The following is a 14,957-nucleotide window of genomic DNA, read 5'->3' as shown; positions in this document are numbered from 1 at the left end:
AAAAACTTTGGGATTCTTCTTAGGGTGAATTTGCTATTTTTAGCTCCCTCAACAGGAAATAGCCCAGAACTTATGAGCAGGCCTTCCCAGGCCAGGGCTGCTCCCCGGGGAGAAGCAGGGAGACGTGTGCTTAGACAGACTGGCAGAACCTCCGCAGCAACAGGAGCTAAACAATGGTCCATATCTGGGGTTCATGTAAACGGACTGCATTTATACAGTGCTTTTCTAACCTATTGGCCACTCTAAAGCGCTTTACAATATTGCCCCACATTCACCATTCACGCACACCGACGGCGGACTCAGCCATGCAAGGCGACAGCCAGCTCGTCGGGAGCTCGTTAGGGTGAGGTGCCTTGCTCAGGGACGCCTCGACACTCTAGCTAGGAGGAGCCGGGGATCGAACCAGCAACCTTCAGGATACCAGCCAACCCGCTCTACCCCCTGAGCTACTGCCAGTCCCAAGGACCACATTCATGACCTACGGACTCTGCGCTGGTGATCTACTCAGTGTCGCAGCGTTAAGGGAGGATGAGATGTCAACCCATGCTCACACCGTTGCATTAACCTCTTAGTAACACACATCCTCCTAATGTGCAAGCAGAAAAGTTTGTGTAGTAATATGTGTTGTTGATGGTTTCCTGCCTGCTTGACTGTGCAAACAAAGTTGACCTTCCAGTTCCTGTAGGAACATGTTAAGCCCCCCCGCTTGGAGACCATGTCATGTCACCACGACAACCCCAGGATGGTACACTCGATCACCCAGCCTCCTATGGGGGTTAAAGGGGGGGCGATAGAGAGGGGGGGAGCGAGAGAGTTGGAGAGACCCCTCCTAAGGCCCCATGTGTGTCAGCTGGTGCTGATCAGAAGGGTCATCGACTAACAAATCCTTGAGTTCTACGCATGGCGACAACCCAGCCAATAGGAAGGCCTCATTCACACGTGTTGTAGAATAACTGGAGACCACAGAGTTATATGTTCAAATGTAACTTTGTTGTTTCCTCAAATACACTTTGACCCACAAACCACCAAATGAGGAAATGTTACCAAATAGTGAGAGTGTTTTATGCTTGGAGCGTCTATGAAGGCCGTACTTGCATCATGACTCCTGCATCGAGACTCTCCACACATCCCCATGTCTCTGGGCACTGCTCCTGTTATGGATCAAACTGGAACTGCATATGTCTCTATTGAACAGACCTCCCATTGTTTCCCATCTCCTAAGTCACACTAAACATCACCCTTCTAGAATGTTCTTCTGGTCAGCCTTCCCAGTTGAACTGCATACATTTCATCATGTGTGGTCACTGTTGATCCTAAAACTTTGGTCCAATATCTGCTGTTACCTTGACGACGTGAGCGGTAGACAGAATGCTGCTGCAATTGGTCCGTCGCCAGAGAGACCAACCCAGTTAAACATCCCATCATGTTAACATCTTCCGAGTGACTTCCAGCTCAGAATCGCTCTCAGCTCACAGTCCGGGCTTCGTCCTCCTGACCCTACGGGGGTCGCTGCCCTGTGACTCCGTCCTACTTTAGTTGGCCTGCGTTTACATTCTGAATCCCCATGATGTTATTTCTATCCACCGTTAGAAGATAAGAGACCTTCAGGCGTCCCTCTGAGGAGACCACTTCGTTCCCTCTTCCTCTCCAGGAGACCTGAGACTGGACCTCCATGTGAGGAAAAGCAGAGCCCCAGACCCCACGTCCCCTCCACAGAGACCACAGAGTCTGCGTAGTTCGTTTTTTGTATTTTCTTCAAACGTCTGTTGTTCTGGAACGTGGTTATGGCAGCCGTGCCGGTCCCCTGGTCCCTCTGTCCCAAGGTGTGGAGGGGCCCCTCTGTGTTCCTCTGGTGGGATGGTGGTGGTGGTGGTAGTGGGGGCGGGTAGAGATGAAGCTGAGTGTGGACTCTCGTGTTATGTGGGGGTTGTGATGGTAGTGGTGGTGGTGGTGGTGATGGTGGTAGAGAGGAGGGCTGTGGGCTGTGTGTGGACCCCACGGCAGCGGGCCAGGCTGTACGTGTCAAACAGACCTGGCCACGTCACCACAGAGGCATGCTCACCATTTCCCACTAATGTAAACAGAAGGACGGACACACTCACACTCACACTCACACTCGCGCACAACACACCACCGCAAGCACATAGTGGGATATCACCCCCGGACAGAGTGAGTGACTATCCACTGATGTTGACTATAAAAAGTACACTATATGTTGAACTATATTGAGGTATTGGGGTACCTATCTTCTACACATCCTAATGGAGCAGGGCAGGATTGGGGTACTTATCTTCTACACCTTGTTGGATGGGCAGGTTGTGCTCCATTTGCTTACAAAACGAAGAAGGCAGTGGCCATGTTGGATGCTATCTAGGACCTATTTGATTGTTGCCTGACAGGTCACATAGTCCTCTGTTCCCTGCAGGGGGGTGAAACCTTGATCAACTACCTTTTTTGTTCTCCTGTTGGGCATCAGTCTTCTAATGCTACTATGCTAATGCTAGTGCTAGGTGATCAGCTACCGACAGATGTACCCGAAGTGAACACAGAGGAAGTAGTCTTCTGCACGGGTGGAGGAAACGCAACAGATGAATTACTTCTAGGATCAAATCTGGATGTCATTCAGATAAAATAATATTTTTACGCCATCAGTGAGTTTGTTGATTAAGACGGCATGAGACCGATATAATCTCTCCTTCTGTTCTCTTTGGCTTCTATTTCTGACCTACGGTTGCTACGGTAACCACATTCCTAGTCCTACAGGAGTAATTTAGTTTAGTAGGGTGTTCTACTCCCAGAGGAAGGGTGCTGACCCCCAATGCCTGCCCCCTATCTGTAGGCACCTTTCCCAAGATGCCCTAACCACTAGTGTGTGTGTGTGTGTGTGTGTGTGTGTGTGTGTGTGTGTGTGTGTGTGTGTGTGTGTGTGTGTGTGTGTGTGTGTGTGTGTGTGTGTGTGTGTGTGTGTGTGTGTGTGTTCTCCATTCATCCCCTGGTTGTTTGATATGGAGATGACTCTGGTCTCTCCATCCCATGTCTCTCCATCTCCGGCCTGAAACAAAGGGGAAGTCTGCATGCAAAGCAGTCACCATAAACAGGCAGCTGTGTTGTTTTTATGGGAATCGTATTTATGAGGTGTTGATCTGAACTCTGACCTGAAATGGCCTGCCAATGCACAGAAACCTGCTGATGCAAATGCAATGCAGTCGTAGCTGTGTACGTTTCATTTGTATGAGCTAAGGACAGCTTTGACCTGGAATGATTATATTCCAAGTCAAATATAGGGAAAGTAATGTCGCATTCATTTAGGCAAATTAGCTTTTGTCAAATTGTCGAGGTGTGTTCAAAATGATGACCCCAACATCCAGGGATTTCCGCACTTTGCAACTCGTTGGGTTTCTCCCCTAAACTCCGTCCCAGGTTAGACCATTTCCTAGGGAAGTGAGATGGGACTCAACCCCGTGATAAGGATCTCCGGGGAGCACCAGAGGGGGCTGGGAAATCTCCAGAAGACTCCAGTGAATTATCACTTCCTGCTCCACCACGGCCTCTCTGCTCTCCTGGTAGCTCAGTCTCTCTGTCGCTTCCCTCGCTACAGCACAGTCCTCCTGGGTTCTAAACCTGCAGGGTTTCTCCACCGCAAGTTTCCCCCTTCCTCTCCCCAGGGGGTTCCTTTCATCTTCCCAGAGTTTTGGCGCTCCTGTCCGAGGCGTCGATGCTCAGAGAGCGGGGTAAAGAACGTCTCGTGAAGCGCTCCGAGCAGCCGTGAAGCGATGTCTCTCTGACGTGAGCAGCGTGTGTGAGGTAGCCTGACCACAAAAGGACACGAAGGAAGATGGTATGCATTGAAGGGGTTTATGGTCATGAGATAAAATAGAGACACGAAAGAAACCCCGCGCTATGAACTCCAGTCAGATCTCACATGCCAGGCCAGACCCCCATAGCCTCCACCTGTCCACCAAGGAGCTGTTAAGCTGCTCTAATTGCAAAACTTGTTAAGTACAGCTGTCCCTTACAGCTGACCCGTTGACAAAAGACCAGCCATCACTAAAGGCTGGTTGCCTGTCGAACACACGCATACGCGTACATACCGCACACGCACACACATGCATACCGCACTCAAGGGTGGAGTTTAATTTAACACGCACATTAGTGTGTGAAGTCCATTTTGTCAATTCCTCCTGGGTGTCTTCTAGCCCAGAAATAAATACTGTTAATGCTTGTGAGGCTGGATCAAAGCCTCTCTCGCTCTCTGTGTCTTTCTCGCCCTCTCTCTCTCTGTCTCTTTATTGCTCTGTGAATGTGTCTCGGTCTCTCTCTCTCTGTCTCTCTCTGACTCTCTCTCTCTCTCTCTCTCTCTTTGTGTCTCTCTCTTTGTGTCTCTCTCTCTCTTTGTGACTCTCTCTCTCTCTCTCTTTATTGCTCTGTGTCTCGGTCTCTCTCTCTCTCTCTCTCTCTCTCTGTCTCTGTCTCTCTCTCTCTCTCTCTCTGTGACTCTCTCTTTGTGACTCTCTCTCTCCACACAGACATCTTTTCTACTTCCTCAAAGTGTGCGTGTCTGGTGGGCATAGGGGCAGCAGACCCAGCGCTGGGACTCGTGAGCCGCTCACCGAGACCAGAGGGGCCGGGACGAGAGAGCGAGGCTGGGATGAAAGAGAGCAGGGGAGGGGGACGTCCCCACCCTCTTGTCATCCCTCGCGCTTCTCTCTCCCCGCGGCCGGCCATATTTGGTCATGTTACCAAGGAGAGGGAGGGAGGAGAAGAATGGGGGAGGATGGACACTTGGAGGGAGAGGGAGGGAGAGAGAGAGAGAGGGAGAGAGAGGGAGAGAGAGGCAGTAAGTGTGAATGAGAGAGAGAAACAGATCTGCTGGTGGGCAGTTATCAGGACATTTGGCTCAGGCAGGAGCAGAGAGTCTTGCTGAGGAGGAGTTTGTTTCTGAGTGAACCACAGCGATGGAATTGAGTAGCAGGCTTGTGTAACACGCACCCAGGGGTGCTCAGGGTGCCAGGAGGCCTGTTATGCGTCGGCTGTTTGCAGCACACTGTCGTGTCGGTGTGTTGGGCCATAGTCAAATGAGGAACTCTGCTTGCTCTGCTGAGCTGTTTCAGATGCAAATCTAACTGTTCTCTCTCTTGCTGGAGGAGGCCCAACCTCCGACCCCGTTCTGTACTTTATATCCTAATGGACGACAATACAAATAATAGTAAAGGAAAAATTATTGAAACACAATGGATTGTTGCTAATCAAACAATGCCAACCTTCCCTCTCCAAGTCACACGCACACACACACACACGCATGTAGATGCACGCACACAAACACACACACACACACACACACACACACACACACACACACACACACACACACACACACACACACACACACACACACACACACACACACACACACACACACACACACACACACACACACACTGGCTCATGCCAACCTCCTACTGCTTCCCTATCAAGATAACCACGTCCAGCAGCCGAGAGCCATGCAAATAATGTCTGTGTGTGTGTGTGTGTGTGTGTGTGTGTGTGTGTGTGTGTGTGTCTAATGCTGCTCTCTGGTTGAAATGCATATTAGGATTTGTTCGGAACACAATTTCAACCTGATAAGTTTGCATTCACTTTTGAATCAAATGCTGGTTTCATAACCATGTTTTAGCATAAATATGTTGCAATTAACAATATTTGTCGTTTTGCGATATGCTGTCTCTCTGAGCCTGTATCTATGCTTTATACGTCTTGAGATCCTGTGTGTCTCGTGTCTGCGTGTGTCTCTCATGTGTGCGTGTGTGTCTTGTGTCTGTCTGTCTCTCATGTCTGTGTGTGTCTTATGTCGGTGCGTCTCATGTCTGTGTGTGTCTCATGTCGGTGTGTCTCGTGTCTGTGTGTGTCTCATGTCGTCAGTGTGTCTCATGTCCTCGGTGTGTCTCATGTCGGTGTGTCTCATGTCGGTGTGTCTCATGTCAGTATGTCTCATGTCCTCGGTGTGTCTCATGTCAGTATGTCTCATGTCCTCGGTGTGTCTCATGTCCTCGGTGTGTCTCATGTCCTCGGTGTGTCTCATGTCCTCGGTGTGTCTCATGTCCTTGGTGTCTCATGTCTGTGTGTCTCATGTCGGTGTGTCTCATGTCTGTGTGTGTCTCATGTCGTCAGTGTGTCTCATGTCCTCGGTGTGTCTCATGTCGGTGTGTCTCATGTCGGTGTGTCTCATGTCAGTATGTCTCATGTCCTCGGTGTGTCTCATGTCAGTATGTCTCATGTCCTCGGTGTGTCTCATGTCCTCGGTGTGTCTCATGTCCTTGGTGTGTCTCATGTCTGTGTGTCTCATGTCTGTGTGTCTCATGTCGGTGTGTCTCATGTCCTCGGTGTGTCTCATGTTAGTATGTCTCATGTCCTCGGTGTGTCTCATGTCCTCGGTGTGTCTCATGTCAGTATGTCTCATGTCCTCGGTGTGTCTCATGTCCTCGGTGTGTCTCATGTCAGTATGTCTCATGTCCTCGGTGTGTCTCATGTCCTCGGTGTGTCTCATGTCCTCGGTGTGTCTCATGTCCTCGGTGTGTCTCATGTCCTGGGTGTGTCTCATGTCCTGGGTGTGTCTCATGTCCTCGGTGGGTGTCATGTCCTCGGTGGGTGTCATGTCCTCGGTGGGTGTCATGTCGGTGTGTCTCATGCGGATGTGTCTCATGTGTCTCTCCCTCAGACTGTCTGTTCCGGCTCTGTCCTATGAACCGCTACTCGGCCCAGAAGCAGTTCTGGAAAGCAGCGAAGCCCGGCGGGAACACGGACACTGTGCTGCTCAACAAACTCCATGTGAGAACGCACACTGACTGACACACACACACACACACACACACACACACACACACACACACACACACACACACACACACACACACACACACACACACACAGACACAGACACAGACACACACAGACACACACACACACAGACAGACGATCCACACACACAAACCCAGAATGACCACACACACACAGACTGTGGTCAGTCCACCCCCCCCACACTGCGGGCCTCAGTAGCCAAGCAGAAGGAGCAGAGCGCTGGTCTGAGACACATTCATCTGGATCATAATATTTAGGTGGTACAGATGTTTCTGCCGAGCGCTGGATTCACTTCATGGAATGCTGATTCGTCAGTCCTGTAACCTTGTGGCCAATCAATCCGTAACGTTTCACAGGCGTTATGTATTTGCCAATGTCATTTCTTTGGTTTTATTTATGTCCTTTTATAGACATTCCCAGGAGCTCCTCACTCCCACTGTCTTACCTTTCTGCCCTCTGTCTGGTCTCGCCCTCTGAGCCGGTCTCTCCCTCTAAGCCGGTATCTCTCCCTCTAAGCCGGTCGCCCCTCCTGAGCTGGTCTCTCCCTCTTAGCCGTCTCTCCCCCTCTGTCTGTTCTCTCCCTCTGAGTTAGTCTCTCCCTCTGAGTCGGTCTCTCCCTCTGAGTTACTCTCTTCCTCTGAGTTAGTCTCTCCTCCCTTAGCCGGTCTCTCTCTCTGGGTCTGTCTCTCCCTCTGAGCTGGTCTCTCCTCTCTCTCCATTTAATACCTTTTAAAGCCATCCCTGCTGACCACACAGTCATGAAAGCAGACGATTGCGATCTCTCCTTTTGTTTCCATGACGATGTGAGACTGAGAGTTTTTGACTTTAGTAAACAGTAAATTCTCTCAGCTTGGCTTCTGCGTTTGAGCCTTGAATCTCAGACATGACCACCGGCCACCTGATGGTGTGTGAGGAACTGCTGCGGTCTGTTGTGTGTCTCTGGGCCTGCGGGACCGAGATGATCTCTTCCTCCGTCTCTCCTTTCCTCCCAGCATGCAGCAGACCTGGAGAAGAAGCAGAACGACTCGGAGAACAAGAAGCTGCTGGGCTCCGTCATCCAGTATGGGAACGTCATCCAGGTGGGCCGGCGGGCAGAGGCTGCCGTCCTCTTCATCAACAAACCTCTTCTCTCTCAAACACGACTTCACTCCTCTTCATCAACTCACTCACCTCTTCTCTCTCCAACCCCGATATCACTTCAGTTCATAAATTCAAATCATTCAATTCCTATATTGATCAATGCTGCGTGTTCCTGGAAGATACAAATAATTACTGTTTAAAGTGAACAGTTTTTAGATAAGAATACAGAATACCAGACTTCCTGAATTGATTCGTTACTGCACTCATTGTGACCAAAGTATAGATAAGTGGAAAGTGACGCCCATGCGTCAGATAAATATTTTATCATTCATCTGGTCTTATGAGACGCATTGACCACACAGAAGGACAGACAGACAGACAGATCAGACAGACAGACCAACAGACCACAAAGAGAGATGGACAGAGACAGACAGACAGAAAGACCAACAAATGGCAGACAGACAGAAAGGCTTGTGCACGTCCTCCTGTACGAATTGACATCACCTTCATGTGTATCCTCTCTCAGCTGCTCCACCTCAAGTCCAACAAGTATCTGACGGTGAACAAGCGTCTGCCGGCACTGCTGGAGAAGAACGCCATGAGGGTGATGCTTGACACGGCCGGCAACGAGGGCTCCTGGTTCTACATCCAGCCCTTCTACAAGCTGCGCTCCATCGGAGACACCGTGAGTGAGGAGGAGGAGGAGGAGGAGGAGGAGGAGGAGGTCTCTTGTCAGAGCAGCTGGTTAGAGGGTGGCCCCCAGAGAGCAGGTATCCAACGCAGCCAGGCAGTGACCCTGGAGGATTGCTAGTTCTCCTCCTCCAGATAATAGTCCAAGTACCCTGCAGGTGGTTTGAATGTAAACTGGACCGTCTCCTACGTACAACAAATAAAATCCTCGGAAAAAAAAGCTCTGGACACTTGGGGCTAATGATCATCTAGGTGATACTAACTGAGTGTTTCTGTCCCCCGGTCCGCTGGCAGGTGGTGATCGGGGACAAGGTGGTGCTGAACCCGGTCAACGCCGGCCAGCCGCTGCACGCCAGCACGCACCAGCTGGTGGACAACCCGGGATGCAACGAGGTGCGTCTCCGCAGCCCTCCTTGTTTGATCCGAGCGTGTGGGCGTCAGAGAGCGAGGAGACTATTCCTGGCCCTCAATCTGTCGGCTGCAGCGCCGTTTCATCGTGAAATGGCCCTCTCTTTGTATTCCTCAGTTGATAACCGACGTCTTCGCAGCAGTAGTGGCGGCATGTGGCTCAGGAGCTAGAGCGGGTTGGCTGGCAATTCAGAGTTTCAGATTCAGAGTTACTTTTAATACACCTTATGTGCAAGTGCAAGAGTACAATTCTTGGACTTGGTTCCTCAACAGCCACATAGCAGCACCTCCCCCTAACTTTCCCTTACGAGGTGGCTGTCGCCGTGCGTGGCTGACACCGCTGTTGGTGTGTGAATGTGTCCATGAATGGGTGACTGTTAGGCAGTATTAGTACAGCGCTTTCAGTGGGCACTGGTTAGAAACGCGCTTTATAGTTAGTCATTTACCATTCAACATTTACTCCTGCCCTGTCGTTACGTTACCTTCACACCCGCGGACCGCTTGTCCTCGTTCCCCCGCGAGATACTCTCTGGGCCTCCTGTGTCTGACGGACTCCTCCGTCCTGTTTCAGGTGAACTCCGTCAACTGCAACACCAGCTGGAAGATCGTCCTGTTCATGAAGTGGGGCGACAACCAGGAGGTGGTCCTGAAAGGGGTACGTCTCCCTCCCTGCATCTCGGCTGTCCCTCCTGTGGTTCCCAGTACAACCAGTGCACCCGTCTTAACATGCGACACAACCACCGGAACATTCCGGTAACCAAGTGGTTCTGTTGCGGCGTTGCCAGGGCGACGTGGTGCGGCTGTTCCACGCCGAGCAGGAGAAGTTCCTGACGTGCGACGACCACCGGAAGAAGCAGTACGTGTTCCTGCGGACCACCGGGAGACAGTCGGCCACCTCAGCCACCAGCAGCAAGGCATTGTGGGAGGTGGAGGTGAGGAACAGGGTTAATCAACAAAAACCTAAAATGCACTCTGATCGCTTCGTGAGATTTATGATACATAATCAGTAGCGTAGATATGGGAGGTCTGAAACAATGCTCGGCTCTTGCTTTATTATGATACTAATAATTAATAAATAACTTACCATTGTGTATCCTCGCTATCTTTCTACCTAGCAACTGTAAGTGCTTGGCACTTGGTTTTATGAACATCCTTACTGTACCGACAGCGAGATATTGTTGTTTCTCTTTCTTCAGACAAATGTTAATGTAATCATTTATAAATTAATATTTTTAAGTTAGTGTTCTTCTTGGTTGCTGGCTCTCTGTCTCTGCCCCGGTTCACTACTAACGCCCAGCCCCTGGTTCTAAGGTCTCTTGGCGTGTTTAAAACGTCTTTAAGTCTCATTAACTACGGGGTCGTGCTTTCCTCAGGTGGTCCAACACGACCCATGCCGTGGCGGCGCCGGCTACTGGAACAGTTTGTTCCGGTTCAAACACCTGGCGACCGGACACTACCTGGCAGCAGAGGTGAGTTCACACTGAACACCTCCTCAAAGCCCCGGTGTCACACCACACCTGTCCCTCACCCTCCTTCTCCTGTCTGTCTCCAGGTGAACCCGGACTACGAAGAGGAATGCCTCGAGTCACGCCAAGCTGTATGTACTCTGTCTGTTGATTCATGATCTCAGTTTCGGTTGATTCATGCTTCATTCAATGTGGGGTAGTAACCGTTCTCTACCAGAAGGTGGCACTGTTGATCTAAAGCTGTGGTCCGCGGCTCTCTGGCCAGTAGTTGGTAGCCTTTAACTGAGTATATACTATTTAGTAAACACACAAGGCTTTGTGTTTGTTTGACATGTTTCATTCTGCCTTCCTGCTTACTGTCTGAAATGGGACAAAACAGAAAACCAAGCAATATAAATACTCAAAGAACTTGTGCAGTGATGAGTATAAGATAAGATAAGAAAATAAGATTCATTACTTAATATACATTCACAAAGAGATGGATACATGCTGTCAAATATGTGATGACATGTGATATTTCACACACTTGGCAATGTTCCCATGTGACTGGGGACATGCCAGTATTTCGATATTTTTTGGAATGTGAGCCAAGATGTAGTATTTTTTTAACTACTGCTTCATTTTAGTCCATCACAGTGGTTTGGTTCTGGAAATACCCTTGGCACATGATTCTATAAATACTACAACTCTCCCTCATCCAGCGACGGCTAATTGAATCACGACCGTGATAAATTACAGGCAGGCGCTCCATTAGAGGGGCGGAAGTCTTATGGAATTAGATGTTTAATTCTCTCTTTAATTCTCTGTGTGTTTGTGTGTGAACAAGTGAGGGCAGTCTGTCCTGAAGGCCGGGGGTCTTCCCCAGATGTTCTCTAAGATAGAGCGATGGACTCTTCAGACCTGCTAGGGACCGGTCTAGACCTGTCTCAGGTCCTGAGAGCAGGACCTGCCTAGACCTGTCTCAGGTCCTGGTCCTGAGAGCAGGCCCTGTCTAGACCTGTCTCTGGTTTGGTCCTGAGAGCAGGACCTTTGTAGACCTGGTTCTGAGAGCAGGACCTGGTCCTGGTCCTGAGGTCTAGACCTGTCCCTGGTCCTGAGGTCTAGACCTGTCCCTTGTCCTGAGGTCTAGACCTGGTCCTGGTCCTGAGGTCTAGACCTGTCCCTGGTCCTGAGGTCTAGACCTGGTCCTGGTCCTGAGGTCTAGATCTGTCCCTGGTCCTGAGGTCTGGACCTGTCCCTGGTCCTGAAGTCTAGACCTGGTCCTGGTCCTGAGGTCTAGACCTGGTCCTGGTACTGAGGTCTAGACCTGGTCCTGGTCCTGAGAGCCTTGTGTCTCCCCTCCAGCTGGACTCTGAGCAGGACGCTCTGCGGGCGCGTCTGAGGAACATCCAGGACAAGGTCATGTACACGCTGGTGTCGGTGCCAGACGGGAACGACATCTCGTCCATCTTCGAGCTGGACCCCACCACCCTGAGGGGCGGGGACTCCCTGGTGCCAAGGTACGGACCCCGGGACGGGGAGGAGGTCTAATGAGGTCCGATCCTCAACTGCTCTCATGGGGAATGATTCAGGCTTTGTTTGGGAAAGTCCACCTTCCTCTTTCAGACCCATGCGTGCGTACCGATGGTGACCTCCACGTGTGCTGCCCACGTGTACTGCACAAGCACACAGCACTGCATACCTCACACGCATATGGCACACGCATAAGGCACACGCGTACTGAACACGCATACGGCACACGCGTAGTGCACACGCATACGCCACACATGTGCTGAGACTGTGGTATGCGAGTAGAATCAAACATAAAGGAAACCTTTTGAATCCATTCCCAGTCAAACCCGGTTGTCTTTAATGGGGTACAGACCTGTTGGCATCCCAGCCATAGCAGCTGCACCGCAGCACAGAACGAGATTACTGCTGTTATTCATTCATTCATTCATTCACACTCCCCCTCATTGTCGGTCTCGGTGGTTGATGTAAAAGGTGTTAAAAGTAAATAAAAAGGCAGGTAAACCCAGAGGACATATTTGAGATTTTGTATGTCTTGTTTCTTGCTTGTAAAAGAAGACATGTCACCAAAGGTTCCTTTTTTATAAATGGATTGGTATGGATTAAGTTAACAGTTGATTTGATTATAAAGGCGTGTTAAAACCTAATGAGTTTCTCAGAAGGCCCTCTTCTGGGAGTAGTGGGTGGACACGGCGGTCGTAAAGGTGATGACACCATGTGATCGCCCTGACAACCAAGTGGAACCAAAGGTCGCGTGGGCGACATTGTCGTTGTGGCCATGGCGGAGTTTCCCCATTAGGGATAGAATGTGAAAGAAAACAGTAGAAAGAGAAAATGTTCCACTATCTTAAAGACATGAAGGCCCTATTCTCTAGTGTCTAGCTACGCTCAGAAGGCCTGTCGTCAGGGGGTTTAGATTGAGCGGAGCATGGCGATTATTTTGAATATCTTGATTGGGTAAGTGTGTAACAACCGATGGAAAACCTCCCAGATAATAGGAAAATTAAATCATTCAAAGAGGATAATCTCCGACAGGCAGCCATTATCAAACTTCCTCCAATCCGTTTTGATTTGTAAAGACTGAAAGATGATGCTTAATGCTGGAGGTTTTGAGTCCTGCTCCCCTTTCCTCATCACCTTTACCTGCAGGGCTCTGATGGAGTAGAGCTGAGGAAGGCCCTGAGCGTTGGACATGTAACACTTTAATTTACTATAATTTACTCTTTACTATCAACTCCATTAGCAGACTAAATGACTGAAGGTCTAAAGGAATGAAGGTCTAAATTACTGAAGGACTGAAGGTCTAAAGGACTGAAGTACTGAAGGTCTAAAGGACTAATCATGAGAGGATGAGCTGGGATGCTTCTACTGGGTAGGTTCTGGTGAGATGAACCATTGAAACGTGTCTGTCTGTCTGTGTCCGGCGTCCTCCCAGGAACTCGTACGTGCGGCTCAGACACCTGTGCACCAACACCTGGGTCCACAGCACCAACCAGCCCATCGACAAGGACGAGGAGAAGCCTGTCATGCTGCACGTGAGTCCTCATGTTGAGAACCTCCTCACTGTAGAACCACATGTGAGTCCATAAATTGGAGAACCTCCTCACTGTAGAACAACATGTTGAGAACCTCCTCACTGTTGGAGGATAACCTCATCACTGTGGAACAACATGTAGAGAACCTCCTCACTGTAGAACAACATGTTGAGAACCTCCTCACTGTAGAACAATATGTTGAGAACCTCCTCACTTTAGAACATGTTGGGAACCTCCTCACTGTATAACAACATGTTGGAGAACCTCCTCAACTGTAGAACATGTTGAGAACCTCCTCACTGGAGAACAACAAGTGAGTACAATATGTTGTAGTTCTGTCTCAATAGTACAACATGTGAGTACTGCATTTTGCAGATCCTCCTCATTGTATTTGATGATGGCGGTCAGATATAAATACCTGATGAATGCAGTGCATTGATTGTGTTTCTATTTGTGTTTTTCCAGATCGGCACCTCGACCCTGAAGGAAGACAAGGAGGCCTTCGCCATTGTCCCCGTGTCCCCAGCAGAGGTCCGCGACCTGGACTTCGCCAACGATGCAAGTAAAGTTCTGGCTTCTATCGCTGGCAAGCTGGAGAAAGGAACCATCACGCAGAACGAGAGGAGGTACACACACGCAGCTCTGCACCAAAGCTTTCCACTTTTGCACACAAAGGTTAAAGCGAGGTATGATATGATGAAGGGAAGCTGTAAGACTGAAACAAGTGTGAATGTGCTCGTCCATCCAGAGCCGTGACTAAGCTCCTGGAAGACCTGGTGTTCTTTGTGGTGGACATCCCCAACAACGGACAGGACGTCCTGGAGATCATGGTCAACAAGCCCAACCGAGAGCGACAGAAGCTCATGAGGGAGCAGAACATCCTGAAGCAGGTAGGAGCCTTGGCTCACGTTGTTGCCCATCATTCTCCTCAAACACCTTCTAAAACAAATTAAAGATCTGTCCTGACACACCTGGAACCTGGAGTCAGAAAGCCGTCCCCTCCAGGCCGCCGGCTCCGGCTTGCGGTGACCTGGTCATATGTGTCCATGGTCATGCCTGTTCCTGGTCATCCGTGTCCCAGGTCATGCGTGTCCCTGGTCATGCCTGTTCCTGGTCATGCCTGTTCCTGGTCATGCTTGTCCCTGGTCATCCGTGTCCCAGGTCATGCGTGTCCCAGGTCATGCGTGTTCCTGGTCATGCGTGTCCCTGGTCATGCCTGTTCCTGGTCATGCCTGTTCCTGGTCATGCCTGTTCCTGGTCATGCGTGTCCCTGGTCATCCGTGTCCTGGTCATGCTTGTCCCTGGTCATGCGTGTTCCTGGTCATGCTTGTACCTGGTCATGCTTGTCCCTGGTCATGCGTGTTCCTGGTCATGCGTGTTCCTGGTCATGCTTGTACCTGGTCATGCCTGTTCC

General features: G+C 50.2%; 1 protein-coding gene across 3 annotated transcripts in view; it reads left to right on the top strand.

The window, feature by feature from the left end:
- LOC307083782 (inositol 1,4,5-trisphosphate-gated calcium channel ITPR1) overlaps window positions 1-14,957 on the top strand; it is an 80,197-nt gene that overhangs the window by 4,240 nt on the left and 61,000 nt on the right. For all 3 annotated transcript variants that reach the window (XM_079747741.1, XM_079747740.1, XM_079747742.1), the window contains exons 4-15: window positions 6,716-6,825; window positions 7,848-7,934; window positions 8,462-8,620; window positions 8,920-9,018; window positions 9,605-9,688; window positions 9,819-9,965; window positions 10,407-10,502; window positions 10,586-10,630; window positions 11,844-11,998; window positions 13,444-13,543; window positions 14,009-14,169; window positions 14,292-14,433. In XM_079747741.1, coding sequence (XP_079603867.1) covers window positions 6,716-6,825; window positions 7,848-7,934; window positions 8,462-8,620; window positions 8,920-9,018; window positions 9,605-9,688; window positions 9,819-9,965; window positions 10,407-10,502; window positions 10,586-10,630; window positions 11,844-11,998; window positions 13,444-13,543; window positions 14,009-14,169; window positions 14,292-14,433 — 1,385 coding nt within the window. The remainder of the gene's footprint in view (window positions 1-6,715; window positions 6,826-7,847; window positions 7,935-8,461; window positions 8,621-8,919; window positions 9,019-9,604; window positions 9,689-9,818; window positions 9,966-10,406; window positions 10,503-10,585; window positions 10,631-11,843; window positions 11,999-13,443; window positions 13,544-14,008; window positions 14,170-14,291; window positions 14,434-14,957) is intronic.

The sequence above is a fragment of the Pollachius pollachius genome (genome assembly GCF_949987615.1).
Source record: "Pollachius pollachius genome assembly, chromosome: 12".
Taxonomy (NCBI): domain Eukaryota; kingdom Metazoa; phylum Chordata; class Actinopteri; order Gadiformes; family Gadidae; genus Pollachius; species Pollachius pollachius.
This window is presented reverse-complemented; position numbering and strand designations above follow the sequence as displayed.